This window comes from Linepithema humile, chromosome 2 (genome assembly GCF_040581485.1).
Source record: "Linepithema humile isolate Giens D197 chromosome 2, Lhum_UNIL_v1.0, whole genome shotgun sequence".
NCBI lineage: Eukaryota > Metazoa > Arthropoda > Insecta > Hymenoptera > Formicidae > Linepithema > Linepithema humile.
Window position 1 is genome coordinate 9,498,277 of NC_090129.1, and position 27,844 is coordinate 9,526,120.

Sequence of the window (27,844 nt, forward strand, 5' to 3'; positions counted from 1 at the left end):
GTATATTTGTGTAATATATATACATATATATATATATATATATATATATATATATATATAAAACTTAACAGACTGATATAAATATAACAAATATAAATATAACAAATTCATAATATATTATCTTAAACAAAATCTGCAATTTGATATAGAAATGAGTGTCCATCTTAATACACCAAAAAGTAGATTTTTCATGTCTTACCCAAATAATTGTTAAATATATTAAAATTAAGTGCTAATTTTTAACTAAACAGCCATAGACAATCAGCAATACAATGCCGACAATATAAAAATCGGTGTTCAGCAGTACTTTAGTGTTATTTTTCAAATCAATCATTTGTCTTTTTATCTTCTCGCTTCTGTTCCCTACAAAACAAAAAAATTTAATGTCCAACACTATTCGAATGTTCAATTATTAAATCTGGTTATATATCTTATTTGAGATATTTTTACTTACTTTTGCAAAACATATGGTACTGCGGAGTCATCAACATCTTTAAAATTTGCCAGCGCTTTGCTTCGTTTAAGAGGATTTAAAGCAAATATTGAGTCATTTTGTAAGTTTTCACTATCGTTTCTGCAAATAAAGATTATCGAGCATGTAATTCACGATTTGCAAAAAAATTTGTGACTTGTGATGATAATAATACGTACGTGTTACGATTGGCCGTGTTCGAATTGATATTAGATTTGGGAAACATACAAGTTAATTCCATTATGCTCGAAGAAGTTGATTCATTTTCCTTGTTGTCAATTGTCGAATTAGCTTTATCAAAACGCTTCAACTGAGAGGATGATAGAGGTTTGACTGCTTTTTGTTCGTTAACTGACTTTAACGCATTCTGAATAATATTAACTGCACTATAGTGAGCTGTAGCTATTCCTTGTTTATTAGTTGGTGTATTCTGAATAATACTACTTTCATTCTGAGAGAATGTGGTTGTTTTTTGTCTATTAATTGATTTTAATGCACTCTCAACAATTCTATATTCACTCTCTACAATCCAATGAAATATGCACGATTCTTGTTCATTACTTGAATCTAAAAAAGCTGCATTCTGAAAAATATTATCTCCACTGCAATGATATGTAGCTGCTTTTTGTTCATTAGCCTCTGCTTCATTAGTTGGTTTTGGTGTATTTAGAATAATGATACTTTCACTCGAAGAAGATGTGGCTGCTTTTTGTTCATTCGTTGATATTAATGCATTCGGAATAGCACTATCTTCAGTCTGATAAAATGTAGTTGCTTCTTGTTCTTCAATTGGACTCAATGTATACTCGGTAATATTATTCTTATTCCAATGTGTTCTACATTTATTCATCTTGCGTCACACACACACACACATACACACAAAAGCTGTAGTTTTTTCCGAAAGTTGGGCGATTTCTTTCTTCAAATGTTCCCATGTAAAAATCTAGGTTAGAATCTAAATTAGAAATCTAAATTAGAAAATAGAGAATTTGTAACAATATAAAAAATATGCCAAATGTTTCTTACTTTCGGTTGAAGCGAATGATACGGTAACGCCGGCAGCAGCGAACTGGCGATATCGTTAATATGATCCAAAACGTTTCGTACTCATTTTGTCATTGAGTAAGCGTGTCAACAAACGAACGCACGGGAGCACGAAGGAGATATTTGCGTATATACTAAATTTCAAATTTAGATGTAGCCGTGAGCTGTGCTCGTCGCGCGTTTTCCTCTTCTGCGCAATGGGTCTTCGTACGGATTTTCGCGAATGTCTGGCCAATTTCAATTCGAATTAAAAATACAATTTCGCAAAGTATTTATCGTTATATCCTTTCTCGCGCCAGCACATACAGATGCGTAACATTAATTATAATAATTATAAACCTCCTCGGCGGTGTCGGCAATTATTATAATAATAGCGCAGCCTTTACCGAGCAGCGATGTAACTAAATCGATACTCGATTTCACCAGATACCAATTTACATGCATATGACTGCGACTCCACGAGCGACGATAATGTCAAAGAACTAGTTGTGCGTGCTTTTCATGAGATTTTGGGATGAATTCGAGAGATGAAAAAGCTTGTATGGAATTGGTGTTCGTTAGAGAGAACAGTCTAAGTAAACAGGAAAAGGCGAAGGCGTTTTGGAAGTTCTTGGACGCTCAGAATGATTTATTGCCGCATAAAGGTATTTTATGACAAAACATATAAATAAGGAGTTTGTACTTTACTAGCGTATAAATTTTTTCTGTTATTTATTAAATATTAATGTCTAATTAATTGTATTATATATTGAGTTTTTATTGCGCATCTTTGTTGTATTTAAATATTTAAAAGACTTTATATTTAATATATAAAATTGAATAGAAGCATAATTGTCACAAATTAATAAAAATCAAGTTTTTATGTCAAGGCACATTAAAGTATGATTCGCCGCCGAAACCGGAATCGCCGGTATCCAGCCCGGAGGAAATGATGAAGGAGAAGAACATGTGGCGGAAAGGATTAAAAGTCTTTCAGCATCTCGGCTTGGATAAAACCGCTCTCGCGGCTGATAACAGATGCAAACTCTGTCTCGTGCATAAAACAATCCAGTACGATTAGTTAGCAGAGTGATTTATCGATAAGTGTATCATTTCTTTTTTAACGCAGATGCGAAGATTTGGCCGACACAGTAACGCAGCCGTACGACGAATTAAACGCTGACATGAAGGCCTTCGAGCAGCGTCAGAAGAGTCGTGACTCGAATCGGTGTAAAACACTTTACATCGGCGGCGTATTAACTCAACGCGGCTCCGGTTATGCGAAAACGAATAAAAAATAATCGTACAATCGCGATCGCTTTAGAGCATTTTTTCCCAACGGCGATATTTTTCCATTAATTTCAATATTCAAATTTATTAATGCGAATAAAAGACATACAAAAAAATACTGATTCTGAAGAATGTGAGAAATGAAGTTTGCTGAGAAGCTTAAAAGCGAAATCAGCGAAATACAGAGAGAGAAAAAAAAGAAAAAAAATGTTTCGGTGACAAAACGTCTCGTCGACTGCGCGTACAAAACCGCTGTCGAAGGCATCCGGTCGACGCAATCGACGGACAAGGAATTACGACGTTCACAACGCTCGCGACAAACAAGGGCCAGCTTGGCGGAGCTTGCCAGTTGTTTAATGGAATTGGAACGAGCCGAGAATATGGATGAGTAGGGTAGCCGGTACATCCCGACATCGGTGTATCGGATTTCCTTAGTCCAGGAGGTCGACGTTGTTCCGAGCAAGGTGCGCTTGCCGCGGGAGCTGCCGTGAATGGACCGACGGGTCCTGAATCCTTACGCGACATCTGGCCTCCCTGAGCCAGACGACGTCGTCTTCTTATTGTCAATCGGCCTTGCACGCGAGACTGTTTGCGTCAATCGGGAGCATCGCTCAACTTCTTCAATGACGTTCCACTGCGTTAAAGAGCGCGATGTAACAAGTTCACGCGGTGCGCCTTTTTTGAGGATTTGAGGAGATTCGTTTGAGACAAACTCGACTCTTCAAGCTGTTAAGGAAAATTGATTGCCGCGGCGCTGAATTCTTCAGGTCCTGCTAAGCTTTAGTAAAGCTTTTGGGGAATTAGATCGGAGCGTATTGTAGCGAGCGTTGGGAGGAAAACGCGACCGGAAGTCCGGCTCGATCGAGCGACCATCAGATGTCTGGGCCAGCATTATCTTTCATGGGTAATAATCACGATCGTTTGCGCGTCGCGGGGGAGCTTCCGCTCGCTTCGAGCTTGCGTTCCTTCTTTTTTTTTTTTCTTACTTGTGCCATTACACTGCCGGACCATTTGTCTCCCGCGAACGAACGGTCCATTGTCTCGCAGAGTTTCTCGATCGGGGACCGCGCCGGAAATCGGCCATCGAAACCGCACCCGCACGTCCGCGCGCGTGACGCAATGTTGTGTCCCGTCTAATCTCATAACAGCGATCCGATAACTATTTCGGTCGGATGATAGCGCCCGAAATAGCACTTCTCGTCAAAGTTCGGTATAAATAACACAGTACAGACGCGATAAGATACATGATAGGATCTAAATTATGACGGCAAACGTCTTGACGATGTGTCGAATTGGAATTCATCGCGGAGCAACTTCTGGAGCAATTATTTAAGAAGGCTAAATCAAATATATATGGCTTTCGTTAGCTCGATATCACCCAAAGTAGAGACGCAGTTCTCGATGATATGTTGAGTGAGACAAATATAACGTCGACGATCCTCGAGTCTGCAGTTATCGAGTTACGATTCGTAAACGATTACGGAAAGATAATACATCGTTTGAAAAAAAAAAAACTTAAGCAGACAAAAAAATATGTTCATAAAGGCATAAAACTTACGCTGCAAAACAATTAAATAATAATAAAAAAAAAATAAAAAGATGTATCTTTGTATCACTACAAACGTTAACACAAAAGAATGAAGAGGATTTATGATGAATTAGATTTTAATAAAGCAAGCAATCTGGAAAATTAGTCGTCAACTTTTGCCGTCATCAATGTGCAACAGCAAAAAATTCTCCTTTCCGCATATTCGTCACAATTCTGCGTATATTTTCGTGCTCTCTAATCCACATCCCCTCTCGCGCGGTCGTAACTCGGCGCGTACCTTGTCCCGTACCCTCCGCCGCGATGGAACCGCACCTGGAGCATAATGGACGCGCCGCCGATGGTAGGAAGAAGAAGAAGAAGAAGAAGAAGAAGAAGAAGAAGACGACGACGAAGACGACGGGCAGGACACGAAGAGAGGGCGAACATGCAGAGACAAAAGCAGAGGGAGAGGTAAGAGAGCGATCGAGAGGTAGCACAAAAGAAGCAGGAGGCAGGAGGCCGGGACGAAGGGGGCAGGTAGAGGAGCGGGTCGGACAACAGCGGCGAGGGGGGGGGGGGGGGCGAGAGGGAGAGCCGTGGAGTCCCGTTGACGGAGATTCGACGAAGCAGCGATGTTTAATCGGTGTTGGCCCGCATCAGGTTGATCGAGGACCCCCCAACCGGGTGTCGGGAGGACGACGCGGGCCCCCTGACGACGACGACGATGTAGGGAGGTCCGGGGCGAGCGCGAGCGGAACCGGGGAGAGGCTGCGCCGTGCCGATCAGGCGAACAATGGAGGCGGGATGCTCATTTGTCTGCGGGCATTGTTGTTCACCCGGCCGGAAACACGAGCCTCGTACTCTCCTTTTCCCCTCCCCGTCTCGCTCCCCTCGTCCCTCTCTCTCTTTCTTCCCCGTTCTCTTCCTCACACCGCCTTTCTCTCACTCTCACGCTCACGCTCTCTCTTTCTCTCTCTCTCTCTCTCTATCTCTCTCTCTCTCTTTCTCTCTTTCTCTTTCCCTCGCGCGTTTGCCATCCCTGCATCCTCCTCGTCAACGTCTCCCCCCTCCTCGCCTCGTACCTTTTTCCAGTACGAAAGTACCGCGATGATTCCGCCAATCGTGTCGCTCGACGTCCGCAGGTCGATGGTGCAAAAATTCGGGATAACCGTTTCCACCATGTTCAACCGCGAGTCGACGCACAATGTTGAATGTGTCGGACTCGCACCCGCCGACTTATCGATCGGCGAAAAGCTCTCATTACGGCTCCCGACGCACAATGTGATTTAGGAGAGAGTCTTAAGAAGGAGAAGAGTTCCGGCGGAGGGAACGAAGAAGCGGGGCCCGGACGCGGCGGCTGGTCGTCAAGTAGTCTAATTTGTGCCGTTGTAGCACCTAATTCTTCCTTCGGTCTGCCAGGTAGAGTTACTCAAATTGTCGGTTCGCCAAGGGTCGCTAAGGATCGTTCATTAGCGACTACTATGCGCTACTTGATGACGCACCTGCCGCCTTACGAGTCCATTAATTTAAACGGTGACGCAAAACGCGACTGCTTATCGTCGCGCAAAGCGGCAAGTGTCATTGATTTCCACGCTAAAGATTTCCGCAAAATATTAGATACACCATAAATTTCGGTTCGGCGTTAAACCGAGTTTTGTTGAATCTTTAAACAAAAAAAAAAAAAAAAAAAACAATCAGCCGGAAACAAAAAGGCGAACGGGAGCGTGTGCGGGAGAATCCAAAAATAGAGGGGCAATTTTCGTAGACGACCGCATCCACCAGCGGTCATCGAAAAGGCCCTCGTTTTACGATCGTTTCGGATCCCTTCGACCGACAGAAGCCGGCACGAAGAGGAGCAGTCGAAGCCGGCCGAGAGAAGAAGAAGAAAAAAAGAACAAGGAGGAAGGAGAGGCTCGGCGAGTACGGCGATTGAATGGCTCTGCCAAATTAACAATGATTTATGGGGTCGGTGTACCCCAATACACCATTCTATTAACATCGCATTATTCGACGGACAAATTACACATCGGCGATCGCGCTTTCGGGCCGGATTCGACACTTTTTATTTGCGGTAACAAATGACCCCCGCGCGATTACCGGACACGTGCGTGACAAAGAGGCCAGCGCTGTTTTACGCAATATTATCCCGCCGTGGTGAAACTTAAAAATCGCGCGTAATAAATCTTTTCCATACAAATGTTTTCGGATAGCTGCAAAAAAAAAAAAGAAAAGAAACGATAAAAGAGAAGTTTAACAATAAATGTTGAAAAATTATTAATAAGAAGCGAACGGGAAGGATATAATAAATCCGCGTGTAAAGCGCAATATTTTCATTTCGACGTTTATATATTTTTGCCGATGCGTGTTTCTTGCTCTTTTAATTGGCCGCGTCCGCAGAGTTTTCATATTGCGTGCAAAAATTAATGTATCGTATATATTTTGTTAATGTTTTCTTCGCCGGCTATTACGTGACGCCGGCCGCCGGCGTATATTTCCCAATAAGTATTGATGCCACGAGGTGTACCAGCCCCCTCCTCCCCCCGTCCGCGTTTGCCGTGTAAATTCCCGGCGATAAATACCGCGCCGGTTTGCGCGCGGAAAACTGTTTTGTCAGAAATTACATCATTAATATTTATATTAATATTGCGGCGGCGCGCAGTTTACGCAGTCCGTTCGATTCTCATTAATTGCACCCGCGGCTCCGTAATTACGTATAAATGAGCGCAATAACGTTGCCGCACAATTTTCCCGATCCAACTTTTAATTCCACGGCCACGTAATCGGGCCCGAAGTGATCACCGATGCGGACCGGTAGCCATTTTGGAGCACGGAGGCCCAGTTTCGCGGCTTCTTCGGCCGCGATGTGAAAGGACGTGGCGAACGGGGGCCCGGCGAGCGTAGAGAGGGGGGGAGAAGAGAGGGCGCATTACGGCTCATTGGGCAGGCGAACAAATTCGTCACGACGTACTCGTGGATTACGTGAGGGAGGCCCCCGCGCGCCGGTCCCCGAACTTCCAACGCTACACAAGCACGGTGTCCGAGGGCGCAGGATGACGGAGAGGAAGGGGGGGCGGAGAGGGGGAACGAGGGGACACCGTCGTCCGTCTTATCTTCGACATCGGGGCCCCTCGTGCTTCCTTCTTCTTAACGGGTGACCGAGCACGAGCTACGCGCGCACGCGATGTGTCCTGTACGACGACTTTGTGCGCACCGGGGCTTTGTGTACGCGTCCCGTCGTCTGCGCGGCGCGCTTGCGGCCGACGCTTTTCGCTTCGCGGCATGCGACGATTTTTCCCATCCCGGCTTCGATAATCCTACATTTACGCGCGCCTATAATTAAACCAGACGGCGCAAGGTGGCAGTAGCGCGAGAGCGTCAAAGTCAACCACGAGGTTTATCCGATCCTTCGCCTCTGGGAAGCCCGGTCCCTTCGCTTCAAATTGTTATTACGGATTATTTGTGAGCGTGGATAAGAAGCGAACGTTCGTAAAAGTAATTTTGTTCCTTCGAACTGTTTCGAAACGGGCGGAGAAACTCGCAGACACGATAGATAAACTATAAAATAATATGCGTCGGCGGTGAGCTGCGATATTAAACTGAACTAATAATCATCCAATCATCGCGACTTCCTACGTTTCTCCTCGCCAATTTCTTCAAGAAAAGATTATCGATTACCGGAGCTCTCCCTCGTATACGAGGATGATCCAAGAAGTTCCAGGAAAATTCAGCCCGGGCTCGTAAGTCTCATCCCTCTCTTTCTTAATTTCTAATTTCATTACGGATTCTCGGACGGCCACATAATGGCCCCGGCCTCGTCCCATAGGCCATCTGGCACGATCTCCGGCCAGGATCTATATCTGTATGCGTATCGAAAGATCGATCAAGATCGATCAAGACGGAACGACGTCTAGCTTCGGCGACCGACGGCGGCGGCGGCGGCGGCGGCGGCGGTGAGACTCGGTTATAGTTTGCCAAGGCGTGTAATCATGTTGCGATCGAATTTACATGGCAAATTGCGCCAACGTATAGAAAAAACGATTTCCTTCTGGCGCGGGCATGAAATGGAAGGAAGATTTTTCTGTCGGGATGATTTTCCTCGGAATACTCGCGATCTACTTTCCGCCCGTAATATTCCCGCAGTTTTCATCGCCGATATCTGCAATTTTGGCGTCATTATTATAATACATTAATGATAACAAAGTATTATTATTATGTTATTATTACGGACGAATACATGAGACGCGGCTAATACGATCGAGGATTGTTTGTCAGGTGCGTGCGTAGCTACTGAAATAACAGTTGAAGTCACACGAGATGTAAAATGAATGGCAATTAAGGTTTCGCGATGATAAACACTTCTTTTCTCACATTTATTCTTGATAACGCTAATTCAATTTGTCCATTAGCCCAATTACTTTATTCTGGTTGTATTATGGTGTTTCCAACAATGATAAAATAGTTCCTATTGAGATAGACGTTGTGTGACATTAATGACTCATAGAGCGTGAAATAATGCTGTTTTGCACTTCGCGGTTTCAATTTCTCGCGGAATGACGACTTACGAGAGGCGGCTCTTTTTTCAGAGAGTAAAATAAGTCGCCTCTGTCGTTATGGATACTCAGGTAAAAAAAACCTTGCGGCAGTGGGAGGAGCTGGGGAATCGACAGACGACGACGGCGATCTTGCGCGTTGTATAGTGACGCAGCCAGACGGAACGAATTATTCTAATTCGCTCTGTATTCGGACTGGCGCGTCTCTAGGAAACAGCCATTAGGCTCTTAGACGTGCCTAACCGGACCTAGACAATGGCTCTATTAGCGAGGTAGACTCATAATGAGAACAATCAGTCAAATACTACCGCGTTAAATCTCAAAATTTTCCGATGCGGCTTCCGCTTTATTCAACGCTGAACTTTGATCGACATTTCAATCGCAGCTCCTGTGAATTTTTGTTTGTGTCACTCCCGAAGTTTTATTGCTAAAATCTAGTTTTTTTTTTTTGTTATGACTCGTGACTCTGGAAAAGAAGATTAAAATTACGAAGAGTTCAACTTTGCCGAGAGGATTCCGTTATTATTGTCCGCGCTGCAGTTATTAACTCGCATAATAAATAGCGTTAATCGCGATAGAATACGGCCACGATGGTATTTTTAGCATTCGCCTTTACGAAGCCCTCATTCATATTTCTAAAGTGGGGCATTCGCTGAAAAAGGTCTGCGACGTTCGGCCAATTGGCGAATGCGGGGCAACATTGTCCACGCCGGTTACATAATGGGCCTCCTCTCGCGCGTTTGTAATAGCGGGTAGCCCGGGGTATTTAGATGAGTTGACTCCAATTGGCGTACGTACCGTGAGAATCCAGTATCTGGTGCGCGGACAGGCCCGAAGCAGGGGAGAAGAAAAAAATGGGTGAACTAATCATGCAAATTGCATGCTCGCGCAAGTTGCGCAACTCCCGTTCCGTCTTCGCACACGTCGTTGCTCGTCTTCCGCCGCGTTCTCGTCGGGCTGATGATTGAACAATCGAGAATTTGCGATGCAATTAAAGTCGCACTCGCGACTCGCGATCCCTCCTGCGACCGACGACCGGCGCGCAGTTAATGATACCCGGCTTCAAACAGTATATCGATGTTTTTATCATTATTATAATTAACTGATTTACGCGAAAGCAATCGCAGTCATTAACCGATACTTTACACCTGTAATTATCTAATTATACGCCCGCATACAGGCGGGACAATGTTTGTCATGCCGGTTTTTATTCATTATCGTTTGCAAGTAAATACGCGCGTGGATGTCGCGAATTATTAAAATGTGTATGTGGCGGCGCGACAAATAATGGATTGCATTACAAAAGCCCTCTGCCTTCACAGCATTTCCTCTGCATCCGCTTTGATCAGCGGATACAGAATTTAAATCCGATTCAAAGCAAAATATGAAAGCTTGAAGAAAAAAATTTATATTATTCTAGAGAAAACAGATTATATCTCAAAGTGAAGATTTTTAAATTTTCTAAAAAATGATCTAAATCTCGCAAAGCATTCTTTTGGGATTTCGTTAATGTGCATTGTTTATTGGAAAAATCGATGCATCTCGATAAAATAATTTTACTCTCTGACGTTTGACTTTATAAAATATTATTGATATTTAAGACATCAATTTTCTGATAATAAATGTAGCATTATTATCATCAACGCAGCAGAAAGTTTCACCAAATGGAAAGGCTTTGAGATGCGTCGATTTTTTGACAAACAGTGCAATTAGTCCACTGATGAAATTCGCGAAAGCTGTGATTAGACGCGGCGATCAATTCGGCGGGCAAGCAGCGCTCACGCTTCGATCGCATCGCTCGAAGCGCAAGTGCCGCGTCGTGAAATTCCATCGACAGATTTCTGTGCTGCAACGGAAGAGTCCGGCGCGGATGATTATGCAGCTCGGCGCGCGACGCGGAGGAGGCGGCCGCACGCACTGCGAGCAATGTGCGAGGCTTCGCGCGGCCGTCAATTACGATTAATTAGAGCGGAGACTGACAGCGGACGCAGCGACGGGCTACTTAATACTTTAACTTGTCGCCAACCCTCCGCCGCGACTTCACTTCCTCCGCATGTCGTCGTACGTCGTTTGCGACGCGGCCGAACTTCGCACGCTGTCATTATCGCGCGCCCGAAATTTCGCCCGTGCGTTCGCGCCGATTTGCATGCCACCTTATAGCACGTATATATTCTCGATACGCTTAATTTGCAACACTTTTCCGAAACCGGCCATCCCCGGCCACTAGTTTTTCAATCGCAAATTAGGCTGATTAAAAAAAACTTTATACTGCGAACCGGTGTTTACATTTTTTATGACGCATAATAGCCCTCTGCGAAACAGTGCAACATTGTGATATTCTTTTTATACGTTTAGAGACATTAAAATTCCTATATAAAAATATTTATGTATGTAAATAGTGGTCCTGGCTGCGATTTAAGGCCGCGACTAGGTGCCCCGCAGGCGCTAGGATCTTTCGTGTGTGTGTGTGTGCGTGCGCGGAGATGCCGGCGCATATGCGGAATATCAATTTTCTTCCGAAGGATAATCGAAGTGGAATATTTTATCATTCGGTCATTAATCAATTATCCTAACTTTCTCGGGCTCATTAACGTGGCTAGTGTTACAAATGAATTTAACGCAAGTCGATCGGCCTATCCTCTTCAAAATGAGCGTAAAATGATAGCCCTCTACACCCTACGGAAACAATTTGCAAATTGAAATGCTCGAATCGCCTGGCGAAACGACATGCAGTTCTTGACAATGCAACACCGGCGCGCGTCTCTCGGCGGGCGACGAAACGGAGCTTCTACGTAATGATATGGTTTTCGGTTTCTGTATTGAAACACGATTCTCAGTGGGGTAGGTCACGCCGCGCGAGTGTCGTGTGCGTGTGTACACGTATGTAATTCCTTGGAAAACAACATTCCTTCGCTGGAACTTCTGAATGAACTGCTTCGTCGTAGCTGCGCTCAATCTGCGACTTTCCAAATTAGATAAACTTGTGTATTTTCTAATCGTTCGACAGACAAGTCGCATAATAAAATTATCTACTACATACGCGTTCAAGGTTAAAATTAATTATCCGCTGCGCGTTACTCATCTCCAAAGTGACGATTTAATCATCCACGTGACGTTACATTCTCCAAACGCTATCGTTCCGTTTCTGCGAGTATCGCGGAGAGCTGTAATAGCGATTGCTTTCCGCCAACGCGAAAGAGGCGAGATCGAGCCGAGAGGAGGAGATGCAGATGGGCCCCGTCAGCCTCTTTTCCGCAGGGGCTCGCAATAAATTCAACACGAGGGAGGCAGGGCCGGTTCGATAAGCATCGAAGCGTCGAGCATCGTGGAAGTGCTAAGTAACTACCGATCGTATCGGAGATACCGAGGGCCGCTAGGGGCCCTTTCGCGCATTATAGCGCGCTATACCGGCGCGATGGACGTATTTATTGTGTCCCGGGGTGCGGAACGATCGACGGCGATCGGCAGGTCGAGTCCCCGAAATCGAGAGGCGACAATGGAGGCGCGAACAGCGTAAACAGTCGTACGTTTGACGTTTATGAATCGAATTCCGACACCCCGTTGTATATAGATGACAGATAAGAGCGAGAGAGTGCTCCATATCGTATATAACTGAGGCCACGTCTCTCGGCGATCCATAGAAAGCGAAATAAGCACTGAAGTATTTCCTGACATTCTGTATTATTTCATCGATCTCAACTCGTTGATTAAATAAATAAAATAAATTACAAGATGGAACTTATTATATTAATTTTTGTTACGCAAAATGTTGAAAGCGTATCGCTTACATCTCGCCGAGATATATTCATTATTTTATTGTTTTAAAATATTCGATTGATATCGAAACTACTCGAACTAATATTTACGAGGCTGAAGAGTTATCTTTTAATTTTCAAAAATACGTTTTTTATATTCAGGATAGAATAAACCTAATGATATAAACAGCCAAAATGGAATAAATTGAAACCTGAGATATTTATTATTTTTAGAATAAAGAGTCAATAAAAAAAAGAGACTTTTGCACAAATAATTCTAAGTTAATAATAATAAAAAATTTAGATAACATCCTTTGAAACAATTCTATCATTAATTAAATATTTGTGCGATATTGTGTCGACGTTCATATACGCTGTAAGATCCTATTAATTCGCCCGATATTCCAACTGCTTTTTCGGCACATTTATCCCACGGAAGGATCGCAATTTGTCGTAATGATATTACGTTTGCGTCACCGCGTTGTCTAATCCCATAGACTCGGCCCCACGGAAGCTGTCAATCCCCGAAAACTGTCTACAGGCTAACTCTATTGGACGAAACGCCCGACCAATCCCCGAACACAAAAACTTCGGGGTTGTCATTACAGAGAAACCCCTCGAGATGTTCAACATATGTTTGGTGGATCGGCATTTCCATTCCGCAAGTTTACGGGACAATAGGAGGGTGAAACTGGTTCCCCGCGTGGAATGATTGTCAATCAGCAAGAACCACCGAACCGGTATAATTCTATTTTAATATCAATTCATTTTTAATGCATTAAAGTGACTTCGTATCATCATAAATATCTTCAAATTTCCATAAATGAAGGAAGAAATTATTTTCTTCCGCACAGCGTCATAAAATTGAAATTTTTTAAATTACACCCGCTTCAAGTTTTCATCTGCGAAACGTCTGACACGTGAGACTTTTCCGATACGTAAGATCGGTAGCAAAACTGTTATCCAGCGTTTGCTTTGTTATCGAAAGGTGGTCCAATTATTCGCGAGATTCGGTTACGAGGAGCAATGCGAGGGCGCCAAGTTAGGACCCGATGCGGGGGCGGGAAAAAGTGTAAGGTGACACCTCCAGGACAGGTCTGGCTTCCTGTCAAGAGCACGTCCGAGATAATCATATTCATAATTCGCGAGTTCGCAGAATCCGCGCCCGACTTGCACGAGAAAGAACGCCGCCGAAAGAGATAGCGGATTATCCCTTTTACACAACAACAAACCGAGACGTTACTCGGACAATTGTTGTCGCTTTGAGGAATAAAAAACTCCGCGTAAATTATGAATTATCTGGGATGCATCAATCATCCGCTGTTAAACAAATTAATGCAGTGATTAAATTTGGCAAACCGAAATCTTCAAATTATTATAACGATCAAACAAAAGTGATAAGCATTTAACACAAAAAAATGATAAACAATGAAATAATAATCATTTTTGGGCCTGATATCTTCATCCTGATAACTTCGCAAGTGCCGTTCGCAAACAATTTCATCTTCCTCGACAATTGCCGTAAAGAAGACCGCAAATAAAAAAATAAAAAAATGAGAAAAGTGTGAGGAGAGAAAAGAACTGGTGCAAGAAAGCGCGCGGGGAAAGCGGGGACAATCTTTCCAGGGAAAAAGCGAAACGTGTACGCACACGTACGCTTAAAGGGCCCGGACGCCGCGTGTGAGTCCTTACGAGGACGTGTGGATGTTCCAGACGAGGCCCGGGCCTCGGCGTAATCTGACACCAGTGGCCCTCCCCCCCTCGTTCGCCTCACCCGCCCTTCTGCCATCCACCTAGTCAAACCCCCACGGTCCGTTCGTTCATTCGTTCGCATCCTCGCTCGCATCCTCACGTCCCAAACTAAATCATAACCGTATTATGCGGCCCGACAATAGGACCGGCTCTCGCCCGTACAGCGAGAAGCTGCCTTTAATCCGCCACCGCTTAGACATCTTGCTCATTATCTCTCTGTCTTTCTCCACGTATCTCCACGTTCTTCTCGCTCTTCCTCGTTCAGCCGGAATTTTAGACTTGCGTTTTTAAAATAGAAATATATCGATTAACTGCTGAAATATAATTTCGCTGGGAGTTAAAAAAAATATTCGTTACTTTGAAGAGAATGAAAAAAAATTGATCCCGATAGTTATTTAACAACAGAGATTTAATCGTGGCTTTGTTGCGTATAAAGTTATCAATAACGAGTATTTGTCAATTCGCAAAGTTGCACTTTTGCAAGAGAGAATGATAGAATAACGTGCCGCGCGCAGAAAGGAATAATAAATCCTTACGATTTCCAAGTTATCCACCCGATCCTCATCCTACCGCGAATTATTTTTGCGGCGTCTAGCCCTAACGCGTTTTCCAAGTCTTCCTTATCAGGCCGATCCTAATCTTACCGGGAATTATTTTCGCGATATACGCGCGCGTCCACGCCACCCATGAAACGCCCGCGCGACACGAACCACCTATCCACCTACGATTTTCCAGAAAGATCCGCCGTTCAACCGTCGTCTCCGAGGGGGGAACGCCGCGATTTATCTCACTCTCTGCCCGCCCCGTCCGCGTCCCCGCGGCTCGTCTCACCTCGCCTCGCGGCAAAACGTCGGGGACGGAATTTAAATTTCACAAATTAGTCTGTCCATTACACCCTCGGCGTAATCGGGGCCGGCTGATCTCTCTCTTTCCGAGGACCGTGCGCGTTCCTCCTTCCACGCCGGCCGCGGCCGGCCGCCAGGACGGCCGCGGAGGACGGTTCCTGGAAAGCGTGGGTGCCGCGCTCTCCGCTCTGCCGGCCAACCAGCCGGACAGGATCACGATCTGGACGCCCACAAATCATAACGCGGGTGCACTGCAGATCTCGCCGCGAGATCCTCGCCACTCGGCTCTTCCCCGGGACGATCCCTCTTGTTTCAGCCGCGCGCCACTCGCGTGAATCCTTCCTGGATCTCGCCGCGATGATGGAAACGCGGCCGCGCCGTCGTGAGGATGCGCAACGCGCCACGCCAGCATGCGATGGTTCTAGATTTTCGAAAATCTTGAAAATTGTCTAGCAATTTATAAAAAAAAAAAAAAAACAATAAGAATGTATTATCGCGATGAGTTATTTGTCTCGGCAATACAGTTTCCCTATTTTCAAACTTGCTTGTTGCAAAGCACGTGACAAGAGATATCATTTTTGCGTGGATTGTGCTTTGATAACAATAATAATTCTAAATACGAATAATGAAAAGCCGATCGAGGCAGCGTAATGTTTTTCTACTGCCAAACGCGGATCGCAATTTATTCGCGAAGCGATATTAAGACGCGGTATTCGATGAGGGTCTGTTGCTTCCGTGCGGAGGTCTTCGTTTTCCGCGGCATCGCCGGCCGATCTCGGCGGAATCGTGCTCGCGAAACAACGAGCCCGATCGGGCAGCACTCGGAAGCGAGCGCGAAGAGGGATCGACGCGCAGGCCCTTCGTGCTCGTTTCTAATGGCCCGGGATTTCCTTACACACAAAAGCCCGCGAAGGAGAGTGAGTGATCGTCGCGAGTCCCGCGAATAAATTACGTGGCAGCCTATGCGGCTGCATAAATTAATTTCAGCCGGTCGGCCCATAAATATTCCCCCCCTCGAAATCGCACCACCGCCCGTCCGCTCGCCTAGGATCGCCTAAGTGTTGCCAGCGTCGTAATTTACGTCGACCGCCCGTAAGTGGCGCACTTAATGAATTAATACGCGCGTCAATGATCCTCAAATTCGCTCTCGATCGAGGAGCATCGCCTCGAAATGTCGCTAAAATATTTCCATCTACTATATTCGAGTCCTTTAGTAAAGAGAATTTATTTTCCAGACTAATTGGAGATAGATCTGAGCGAGTAATAGATTATTTTAGCTGCTAAAATTTAACGTTGAAATGCGCGAAATATTTGTCGAGTATAATGTACTCTCCAAATATTTGTCTCCTATATTCTCATTATTAATTTTATTAAAGCGCGTATTATCCAATTAATATTGTTTTACAAAATTGTGCTCTACTTTGTAAATTACTTTTGAAAATTCAACGTTAAAGCATTCATTTTTTTTACCAGTCTTCTCAGCTTTCCTGAAAATAACAGTAATTTTATCGCGCAGCGAGAAAATTGCGAAAAAAAAAAACAGCGTAGCTTACACAAGTGAATTAGCATTCTTTAACAAATCGAATGCCGTTCTTTGGGATCGTTGCATACTGCACGAGACTTCATGGGGTGGTGTATCGTACGCCCATTGTTGCAATTGGACAGATGCGAGGAGAGGCCGGTGGTGCGTTGCAGTTCGCTTCGTGCCTGAATGCACCGTCATTACCGGCGCGTAATGATCGCATTGTAACGGTATCAGCCTTATTATTCGCCATATACGGTAACGGGGATGCGCCAGAAGGTAAAAAGAATGCACTGGAATCGTGCATTTCGCGCCTTTTCACATAAAATGTAATATAAAAAAGTGGACGCGTCGTTTCCATAAAGTAATTTAAAACATTCTTCGTTTCAAGTTTCGATCTTTCAACCATTTTCCCCCGAAAACTTTACGCTGGGAACATCACGTCCCTCTTCATGAAAAAAAGAAAAAAAAAAAACGAATCAAGTGCACTTTGATAATGGCCGACGTTCGCTTGCAGTCTCTATTTAAGGGAATGTTGCGGAAAAAAAGGGAAGAGAACATCGTCCTTTCATCCTGCGATCTATCCGAATAAACCCGGAAAGATCGGCGCTCGATACAAACCGGTAATTATTTCAAAACGGTCGTCCTTCGGTTCGCTATTAGGTCTATCAACGATCGCGATGACAGATAAGATCTCTTACCTCCTCTTTGTGCCGATATTTACCGGTGCAATTCGGATAATATCCTAGTATCCTCTCCGATCCTGAAAGAGAGCATCTGGCTTCTCCACGTGACTGGAGGCTCCTTTGTGCTCGATTCTTTTCTTATCATAGAGATGATCACGGCGCAAGTTTGATCGAATGCAGAGCATTGCGTCGCGTTGACATTTCATTCGAATTAATTTCCAATTTAATTAATATTCTTGATGTCCGAGCGCTGTTATTTTTCCTGCATATCGATGATAAACGTTGTAACAATAATAATAAATAATAAAATCATGATGTACAAAACGGATGTAGATATACGCGTGCTAAGTAATTTAAGAGCAGTTGAAATTGCAAATTGCATTGCACAAAATATGAGTGGACAAAATTACACACGATAATATTCTACGCTTCTAAAAAAAAAAATCTACTCTTTTCTCAATAATCGCAGCAAGATAAATCACACGTGTATTTTCTTACAATTAAATTATCGCCGGGAAAGATCGTGAATAACACATCTATCGGGACGAAATTTTTCACGGTTTTCTTGCGTTGATTCCTCATTCTTCTTCCCTTACATGGTTTTTCTGAATCCGCCAGCGAGGCGGAATAAGAGCAGTCGACGCATGCTCATCGGCCTGTTATAATTTCGGTTCTATTAGTCGGGGCGCGACGGGGCCCTAAACTCTCCGAACGGATTTTCGGAGAGATCGTAAAGTTAAGCACGGACCCCACAAAGGCACGCCGTGAGCGCGTGTGTACGCGCCCGTGCGTTCCGGTTGCGAGCCGCGGCGGAACGGGGGCGAGTGGGCCCTGAAGAGGGTCCGCCGAGAGTATACTGTCAAGTAGCATCTTGACACGGGGCTCACAATGGCTACTTGTTAGCGCGCTGCGCCAACAGCGAGGGGAAAACGATCCAGACACTTGCCTTTTTCACATCGCGCTCTTGCGTTTCGTTACGTTCGCCCAACTCCGCGCCGATCTCCGGAATAATCTCGGGGAAAAAATTGTTATTCAACACCACTATCAATATTATTTTGGCTTTTTACCGAGAGCATTCAGCATTCCATAACCTCGTTCAGTCCGGACTCTCATGCTGTAGGCATGTGAGCGCCTTATTTCTCCATATTTATTCACAAGAGCAAAGAGGAAACACTATTGGCGCTAAGGTTTCGCAAAAAAGTGAAATTGTGCAGATTCGAATTTCTTATTCCACGAGATTCCTCCGATTTCTATTCCATTCACTTTTCCAAAAGCATCAGATTTTGTCAACTGTAACTTACTGTCTTACGCGATATCTTTTTTTCATCAAACGTGTTGTCGTAACGCTACTTACCGCTTCCGCTAGAATAATATCTAAGCAAAATGACGGAAGAGACGGGATTATTGTGAAAGGATATGTGCGTGCGTGAATGTGGATAATATATATATATATACTTACTACATCTTATTACTTTAAATAACATCAACTTTACTCGATTACAGTTCGATCGTACATCGTGATCTCTTACTTATACCTACTTACGCATCGTCACTCCTCTCTATTTATCTCTCGCGTACGCATTCACAGCTCATTCACGGACGCACACGCTCACACTCGTACTCGCTCTCGGCAATTCGTCTCTTAGTTAGTTGTGCAACGTTAGGTTTTGTCCGCTAAAACACTCGAATGAGAACTGGAGTGGACCGGATGGTAATCATCGGTAATCGTCCTCGCGGCATTCTCCTCTCTCATTCATAACGCTCCTTCGATGCCTCCTCTGCTCCATTTCTCGTAATGCGCGAGTTGCGTGCGAGTGCATGATTTGTGCAAGAGTCGTTACGATTAAACATCCTATCCGTAAAAATTAACTCTTTAGCTTTGGTCGAATCGCAGCGTTCGTTTCGTACAAAATTCCTTACATAATTTTCGATTTAAAGCTTCGCAAGTTTTGGAAAGAACATTGAAAAGACGTAACTTTCGGAGAGGAGAAAGTAAACATTGCGAAGAGATCGTGCAGTCGTTCGGAAGCTGCCCGTTTTTGTGCACCACACTTGTGTCGTGCAGATATGCTTCTGAACAATAATGTACTTCACAAGCCACGCGCTTGAAAAAAAGTGACAATTGTTCCAGCTTTTGTCAACATCAAAACAATTCGTAAAAGTTATAAATAATTTGTCTGTTAAAAAAAATATCATGCATGCTTTCGTCTGCGTGAAGAATTAAAATTGGTTAAAATTATATAAACGTGAGAACTGCAGAAGTAACGGCTCGTTTCATGATTTATATCGACAGACGATTTCGATTGATATCCTTACATCTAACGTAATTTAATAGAACGTACGACCTAACGAGATTGGCTTTAACTTTGAGCTTCCAAAGGCCGACTGACAATACCATTTTCGTACAAATAAAAAAGTTGTGTTCCATTAAAAATTCTCAAAATAATTAAAAAAAAAACAAAATCTCTTTCTTGTAAAATGTGAACATTATCTCAATTTTGTCATAAATCTCTAAAAAATTTAAAAAAGTTGTATCGTAACAGTAGAATTATAGTTTGTATATCCATTTCTCTCTCGTGTAGCATCTTCACTGTCGCATCCGTAAATATTTTCTATTGTAACACGCGTAATGTAGCACTTACGAATTGTCGAATAAATATTTTAATGTAGTTTCGGGCGCAAATATATCTACAGAAATAAACGGATCCGCAGAACACAATGGATGTGAAAGATGCAAAGTGAAAATAACGCCGGTCGGCTCTGCTACTGGTCGAAGTTATTATTAATTTCCATATCGCCTCTCTCTCTCTTTCTCTTTTCACCTCGATCCTATCCCCTACCCTGTTTCGTCCCGAGGACTCTCTCTTTCTCTCGCTCTCGTAAGGGAAATCCTTTCTTTCCTCGACATCCTAGATAAGAATCTACAAGGCAATGTCGCAGCTAACGGAATATTCAGGACATCTGCGCGCGAGTATCTCACGAATGGAAAGTCGACATTAGAGATGAACGTAAGCGCTACTAACTCACTTTGAAAACAATTTTACAAGCCTCGTATAATAACGTGCCATTTATAGCGATAAAGTTCGATAAAATTATCGAATGTATTCCAATAAAATTTAATCCCATTTTTACAATACGAAAAAAATGTTCGTCGTAAAATAAATAAAAAAATAATCGCGAAACTTGCAAGAAACAAATAAAATAACGAGCTATTTCTTAGCAAGAAAACAATTTAATATATAGATAATATAGAGACCTTGCTCGCAAATAACAGAATAAACGATTCATCTCGATATCTCGGCTTTTCTGTTTCTCTCACACTCTTCAATAATATTTCTCCTCCTCTCTTTCCTCGCATTCCTTCCTTTTCGCGCACATACACATTCTAGTACTCTCCCTCTCGCTCACTGTCTTTAGTTATATTTATGTACAGACTGCGAACTGCGAATAAATGATAACTTACGCACTATTTTATACTGCGACAGCATTCACTGTCTACTGGGGGTGCCCTAAAGCTTCGGACCCATCCAGCTGCTTTTAAAATCAATTCAATCGAGATCACATTCTTTTGCCAGTAATAATTTTCTTTATATATTATATATATATATATATATATATATATATATATATATTTATGTAACAATAACTCTTTTAAAAATAATAGCTGCTTTCTCACACACAAACCATCTATGGAATGTGAGTTATAGGAATAGAAAGAAAAAAAAAAGCATCTAGCAATTTGAAAAACGCATTGTCCACGTTAACGTTGTTTTCAGGAACTTCGTTGTACACTTTCACCCAGCTGAAAGCTGAAATCAAGCGACTCGAATTGTCGAAACCACCGTGAAAAGTAACTATCAATCGTTCAAGCATCGAGAGATATATTATTTCGTCTGATCACGCGGAATCCAATCGACGATTCGGGAACACCCGGTAGGCAGCGAACAAGAACGAGATTAACTTAATAATATATCGAATGCATGTGTATCATACATATGTACATACAGGACAAACACAAAAGCGTACAGTGTAAGAGGAGCGTGATTGGTTACGGCTAATTAATTAGCGAATTGATCAAATCTATGAAGTGGACGGCGGGACACTGGCTTGGTGAGGGGTGGGGTGGGGGAGGGAGAGGGGGGGAGGGAGGCAAAAGGGACGGGGAGTTGAATTGCAATTGCTGGTGCACTTTAGTCGCGCACTTCGCGTAGAAAAGGAAAGAAACAATTGCTCCTTCGAGTGCAATTTATTCCGCTCGGGTGAGGAAACGGAAAAGTTTGGCGCCAAGTGCGGTGTGTCGGGACAGAAAAGCTGACGGGATTTTTCGCCCGTTTGTTTACTTATGGAAATAGTGGTAAACACAAGCCGGTCTGGCCGGCTCGCCGCGTGAGTGTACGAACTGGGAAAGTAAAATGCTAATATGTCTTTTGCTATTTCGTTCGGAAGCGTCATCGCCGCCTCGGCATCCTTTGACATCGGTTCTCACGCGTTTTCTTACAGAGTGGGATTATTAGCTCTCTCCGTGGGGAAACTTCAAGAATTTTTGCAAGTGGGTTAAAAAATTCTCGGAAGGTAATTGAGTTATTTTCTCACCGATTATTATTGAAATAAAAAATATATATTATATAATAATATTTTATGTAGATAATATAATGTATTTATATTAATATAAATAATAATTATATTAATATAAAATAATATATTTATATATCTATATATAATATAAATAATTAATATATAATATATATTTCTGTCGTAAAAAAATTGTTCTTTTACAAAAATAAAAAATGAATGCCGAGACGTACGCCGACGGTTTGACAGACAGCTATATGACGCTCTTCATTACACGTCTAAAACACCCACCGAGGAAATCTCCGGGAGGACGCGACGATGAAATCCGCGGAGAATTTTCCTCCCTGTTTATCTGGGCGTCGCTGGATCGTCAAGAAATTATCGGCGCGATATTTTCAATTCGAGCGACATTCACATTGTTTAGCAACCCGAGTTCGACAAGCCGATATCGTTCGCTGCGTTGCTATAATTTTCATCGGCCATCGATTCACTCTATTCCTCAAATAATATTTTGCGTTCTCGATGTAACAAGCAAAATTTATACATACGTCCATTTTTTTCTTCGGCGATAATAATTTATTAACGATCCAAATCTCGGCAGTAAACCATTTGAGTACCTTGATCGGCCGGAAGTCTCGCGCGTGGCGCCGATGTGCATTAAGTCTTCTCCTGGCTCCTCTTGGTCTGAGTGCTTGGGGCCCAAGGTCACAAGGAATGGTATTCGCCCAGCACGAGGCCGCTGTGGTAACTCGCGTGCGAGGTGGACATCCCCATTGAGCCCATGCCCTGGTAAGCGCCCATGCCCATGCCGTTCATCGACATGGTGTTCATGGTGTTGACGCCCTGCATGGTGTTGGACAGCATTGTCGAAGGTCCCATTGGGCTCAGCCCGCCCATGGAGGGCGCGATCGCGCCCATTTGCATCGACGTCGCCGTGTGCGGCAAGGACTTCTGCAGATCCGCGGAAGTCGGCGTGCCGATTAGATAGTCCTGCGACAGAAAAGAGGCCTTCTTCGCATTCTTTTCGTTAATTTCCACGAAAGGGAATATGTCCGCCATGTTATTCGATATAACATATCTTCTTAAAAATTTTTTACAAGTTTGAAATCTACGAGTCGTGCGTAATATTTGGATAATATTTATTTATTTTCTTCAACTTTATTATTAACTGAACGTATGTACGTCCGCGAAGACAATATGGTTGACTTTGTTTATCAGAAATGTAGAGATATTGAAAAACAAATAATGTGTACATCGTTGAGAAAGCGAGCGAGCGAGTGGGCAAGCTATTCCGAAGATCACTGAGCAGTCCAGTCGAAAAGATAATTATCGTGTTTCTGTATCTTCGCCTGCGCACCTTAGTTTTTTCTAAATTTATAGAATAATAATTTTCCAATTGTCGCAAGACAAATCCGTGCGAAAATCTTCCCACTTTCAAGATCAAAAAAGGACACAAAAAACCCATTTTATATCTCTTCGAGTTTTACGTCTACAGAGAATTAAAATCAGCACAAATGAGGATAAGAAAAAATGTTCAGAATTATCCCGTCGACTCACCTGCGGACTGTAGTACTGCATGTAATCCAGCTGGCTCTTCTGCTGAGCGCAACTGGGCGGCGGTGGTGGCAAGGTAGCGGTGGGATGCACGAGGCCGTGAGTGCCGTGGGCGCCGACCTGAAGATGATGCTGCAGCTGAAGGTGGAGATTCCTCTTGTCGTCGCCGCTCTCGCTGCTCGTGTCGTGATGCTGCATGTGGGGGTGGCTCAAGGACGAGCCGTGACCCTGGTGATACGAGTGCGGGCTGGAGACCGAGACCGGTGGCGGCAGCTGGTACATGCCGGAGGTTTGCTGATGGTCCACCATCTGTTGCTGCTGTTGCTGCTGCTGAACGGCGCACGAGGACGGCTGTTGCTGTTGCTGCTGCTGCTGACCGGACTGCCGCTTCGTCTCGTCGCCGCTCTCGCTGCTGGAGTCCCCGAGACCCCCGCCGTGGGTCTTGTCCTCTCTTTGGCCACTGAAACCGCAAAGCGACGTTTGCCCTTTCAAAAAAACACTGCTGGCTCTCCGAGATTTACGTTGCCCGAAACATGTTGCGAATAAAAGCAGGCAGACTGAACGCAAGACGCTTTGAAGAAATTGTTATGTTAATTGCAGTCGTAATATACCGTGCTTAAATTGTTATGTTAATCACGCCGTCGTTGTCAACCGTAATCTTTAATGCCCATTCTCGTGCATTCTTTCTTCCTCTTTTCCCGATTCTGCATTTTAAAAGTCGACTCGGATATATTTTAAAAAATTATCAATTTTATCGAGCGAATAAAAATTCCAGCGTTGAATATTGCAGGTTATAAGTTTTAATTCCCTCGAAAAGAAATTCGTCAAGTATCCAGTATTAATCCAAGCAATTCTAAGACGCAATACACGCTCGTCGCCGATCTTCATTCGGCATACGTTTCTCATCGTCTCATTATAAAGATATCCCAGAGGCCCGATTTAATTGCGCGCGCGAGCGTCGTGCTGGAGCAGCGCCTCGCGACAAGCCGGCGAGGCCGAGCTGGAATCGAAATAATATCGCCTAAGATAATACCGGCATCGGCGCGTAAAGTACCGAGAAGAGGGATACACCCCGCGTCTCCCTCCCGTACTTGTGAATTAAGGGCGGACACCGAGGGCGGAGGGCGAGAGGCGAGGGTATAGGGCGAGGTCTTAAAGAGGCGTGCAACGGACAGGAGAAAAAAAAATGGAGAGGAAAAGAGACGCTCTTGGCGTCTCGTAAACTCAATTTAGCGGCCTGGACCTCCTCGAAGCACGTGGGACCCACGGGCCCCGGTCGAGTTCTCCTCGTTTACTTCCCCCCCCCTTCCCGCTTCCCCCCCCCCCTCCTCTCGTTCCTTCTCTCTTCGTCTATCTTGCGCCAGGTACCAGCAATCGTTAAGCGCTTGTTTTACAAGTCGTTTAGACGCGAGGCCGGCGATACCGAATCGTTCGAGGCAAGTGCTGCGACACTTGTCTACGGGGTGTTTTCGAGAACCGGTCTCTCTCTCACTCTCTCTCTGCTACGAGAAAGAAACTACCGTAGTGATAAGGGAGCGTGAAAGGTATCCGGGCCTATCAGCACCGTGACGCTTTTCGTTACACGGCTGTGAAAAGATTTCCAAGACATTTTAATTGAGAGATTTCGGAAACAGATAAAATACGAAAAAATTCAGACATTACATTAATATATAAATATGCACGCGTCCACACGTGTGATTTGAAATATATCTCAATCACTTTGTCCACCTGTCTTGTTTGTCCTTTCGCACGCACAAAATTTCCATTCATTTAAATTTAATTAACGCGTTTATTTATTTTTTATCGCGAAAGCAAAAGTAGCCGGAATAAATCTGAACTCACCGAGGAGAAGTTTTGCATTCGCACATGATTTGTATCTCAATCGCTTCACTTGTCTTGTTCGCTTCTCGCAACAATCAAATTTACATTTATTTAAATATATTGTATTCGATTAAGCGCGTTTGCTTTTGCTGCAAATTTTTAGCTGCAAGAGCGAAAGTAGCGGAAATAAATCTGGACTTCGGTGAGTTGCGACAATTAAGAAGTCTCCGTTGTAAAAGCGTCATTTTTACTGAATTCAAACACGGTTTTTACGTAATCCGACGTATGGCGAGAGCAGGATTCCATACGCATCGGGGCGACGTAGCGCCTATCGCGCCGATCTTCTTCGTACCACCTGCTACGACGCCCATAATCGTAATTATCCCGGCAACCAATTGCCGCACGAGAAATGAGATTTCTAATTAGCCGGGACACGTCTCGCTCTTTTCGTATTATCACATAAAGACGGGATTCCAGATGCACCGAGACGACGCGGGACCGCGCCTATCGTATCGATCTTTCTCGTACCACCCGTTACGTGGTGGAACCTATAACCGGACGGAGGTGTCCCCAGGTATGTGTTATCCGTTCGGAGATCGCGCAGTAAATTTGTCCGCGTTGCGCCGCGCGGCCACGAAAGAACGGAATCTTTCGGGCATTATTATTTTCATTAGAATTTGTGACTCATCGCGCGTAGCGGACATTTATTTCGAAGCCGTGACACCTACTCCGCGTCTTCGAATCGACGCTTCTCGCCTGCCTCTTTTTCTTCCTCCTCCCTCGGCGATCCACGTGGAGTCGAGGAAGCCTCGAGAAGACGATCTAACATCCAGGGGAATAATTAATAATTATCTCCGTGCAATTTGTCATACCGACATTTTCGCGCGAGCCTCTTAAATCATCTTGCTTCACTTGTCTTCTTTTCGATTCTTCACAATGATAAATAACAATGTGCTAAACGTCTGACATTATGTTATCATAGAAAATAAACGATCACGAAAGCATATACAAAGGAGTTTATAAAGAAGCGTTGAATAAAGTTTCCGTGTCTCTTAGCTGAAAATGTTGTTCTGCATTTTAATAAAAGAATAAAAATGAATTTTATAATTAAAAACATTACGTAATACAATAGCGACATTTTGTGACATATTTCAAAATCGCAATTAACATATGTCAAAATGTTTAATGCCGCGCCATACCCTCGCGCTATAAAAATGATAGGTGAAATTTTTCATTTCGGACATTCCGTTTATACTCACGTCGTCTGCGCCAAGATGAACGTAAAGGATTATAAAAAATTCCGGGAATGCGAAGAGATTGTATCTGCGGACAGTTCTACGTGAGAAACCGTTGTCTCACGGAGAAAAGTGGATGAATCGATCTCGGCGACCGCCACGGAATTTCGAAGTAAATCTTATTTACGAACCGGCCGATTAATAAAACTAGCCGCGCCTTCGCCGATCATTATCTTCCTCGTGCTAAAACCGACGCGCCGGTCCGTGCTGTAAAATCAAGATCAATAACTTGGGCTATCAAGTCATTAAAAACGTGTGTAATTGAATTCATGTTGCAGCGAATTTAATTCATCCGAATTTACATAATATTTATTTTTTATTAATTATCTGTGCTTTAGTTAGCGAAAGGGAATTTACTGTAATTTATCATGAGTTAATTGTAATTTTGCAAGAAAATACGTATTGTAATGAAAAACACATTGTATTCTCTTTGAAAAATCGCTTTAAATTCGCGTTAGGTAAATCTCGGGGAATAACGGGAAATAATAATCCGGCGTGCCGATCCAGCAAATTACATCGCGCTTCATACAAGCTGCTTTATGAAAGGCGCCTTTAATTGGGTGGCGCAAATAACGCATAAATAACCGGGGAAACGCGACGCCACCACTGCCGCTCATTCACGGCGGTCGGTGCTTCGCTGAGGTGCCGTCTATATAGGGGCGTTGGGTATTAGCATAATTCCTAATTTAATTTCTCGATAAATTCCTGATCGCACGCCCGCCTCGAAATGAGATGCTATCGCGGTACCACTAATTCGCGTCTAAGTTTATATCGCCTGGGACCGGCACGGGGCCCCCGATAGCATCTCTCTCACCCCTTCTTCCTCTCTCGCTCCTTTCCACGCTCCTTCTCCTTCTGCGCCGGAGCCTCCTCGTAAAATCGGATTATATCGGCTCCGTCGCCCCTACAATGTCGCGCACTTTATTCCGGTCTGCGTACAACATCGTCTCGTGGAACAAGTCTACGGGGTCAGAGTGCGAGTCTGTTTCCTTCTTTCTCTCGGCGCTTTCCCATTAAAAGAATTCAGACGGACGAGTGAAGATCAGAATATTTCAAGTGCCAAAATGAGAAGCCAACGTTCGAAGAAACATCACAAGAATGTAAAAAATTGTCCGGCCCGACTTCCAAATCTTTACTCAAATTGATCCCTCGAATTTATTTTTCGCATTCCAAAAATCC

At 43.9% G+C, this 27,844-nt stretch overlaps 2 protein-coding genes across 3 annotated transcripts in view; one reads left to right on the top strand and one right to left on the bottom strand.

Annotated features, from left to right (window-relative positions):
• Nucleotides 1-1,469: 1,469 nt before the first annotated feature.
• On the top strand, nt 1,470-4,394 carry LOC105679953 (uncharacterized). The gene is made up of 3 exons (XM_012380296.2): nt 1,470-2,160; nt 2,386-2,566; nt 2,625-4,394. The coding sequence occupies exons 1-3, from the start codon at nt 2,031-2,033 to the stop codon at nt 2,794-2,796; spliced, it is 483 nt and encodes a 160-aa protein (XP_012235719.1). The 5' UTR covers nt 1,470-2,030; the 3' UTR covers nt 2,797-4,394.
• Nucleotides 4,395-18,888: 14,494 nt separating this feature from the next.
• Nucleotides 18,889-27,844, bottom strand: part of LOC105680017 (homeobox protein SIX1) — a 31,598-nt gene continuing 22,642 nt past the window's right edge. For both annotated transcript variants that reach the window (XM_012380422.2, XM_012380421.2), the window contains exons 4-5: nt 23,553-24,009; nt 18,889-22,985 (exon numbers count right to left, since the gene is read on the bottom strand). In XM_012380422.2, the coding sequence (XP_012235845.1) occupies nt 22,701-22,985; nt 23,553-24,009 (742 nt within the window). In that variant the 3' untranslated portion in view covers nt 18,889-22,700. The remainder of the gene's footprint in view (nt 22,986-23,552; nt 24,010-27,844) is intronic.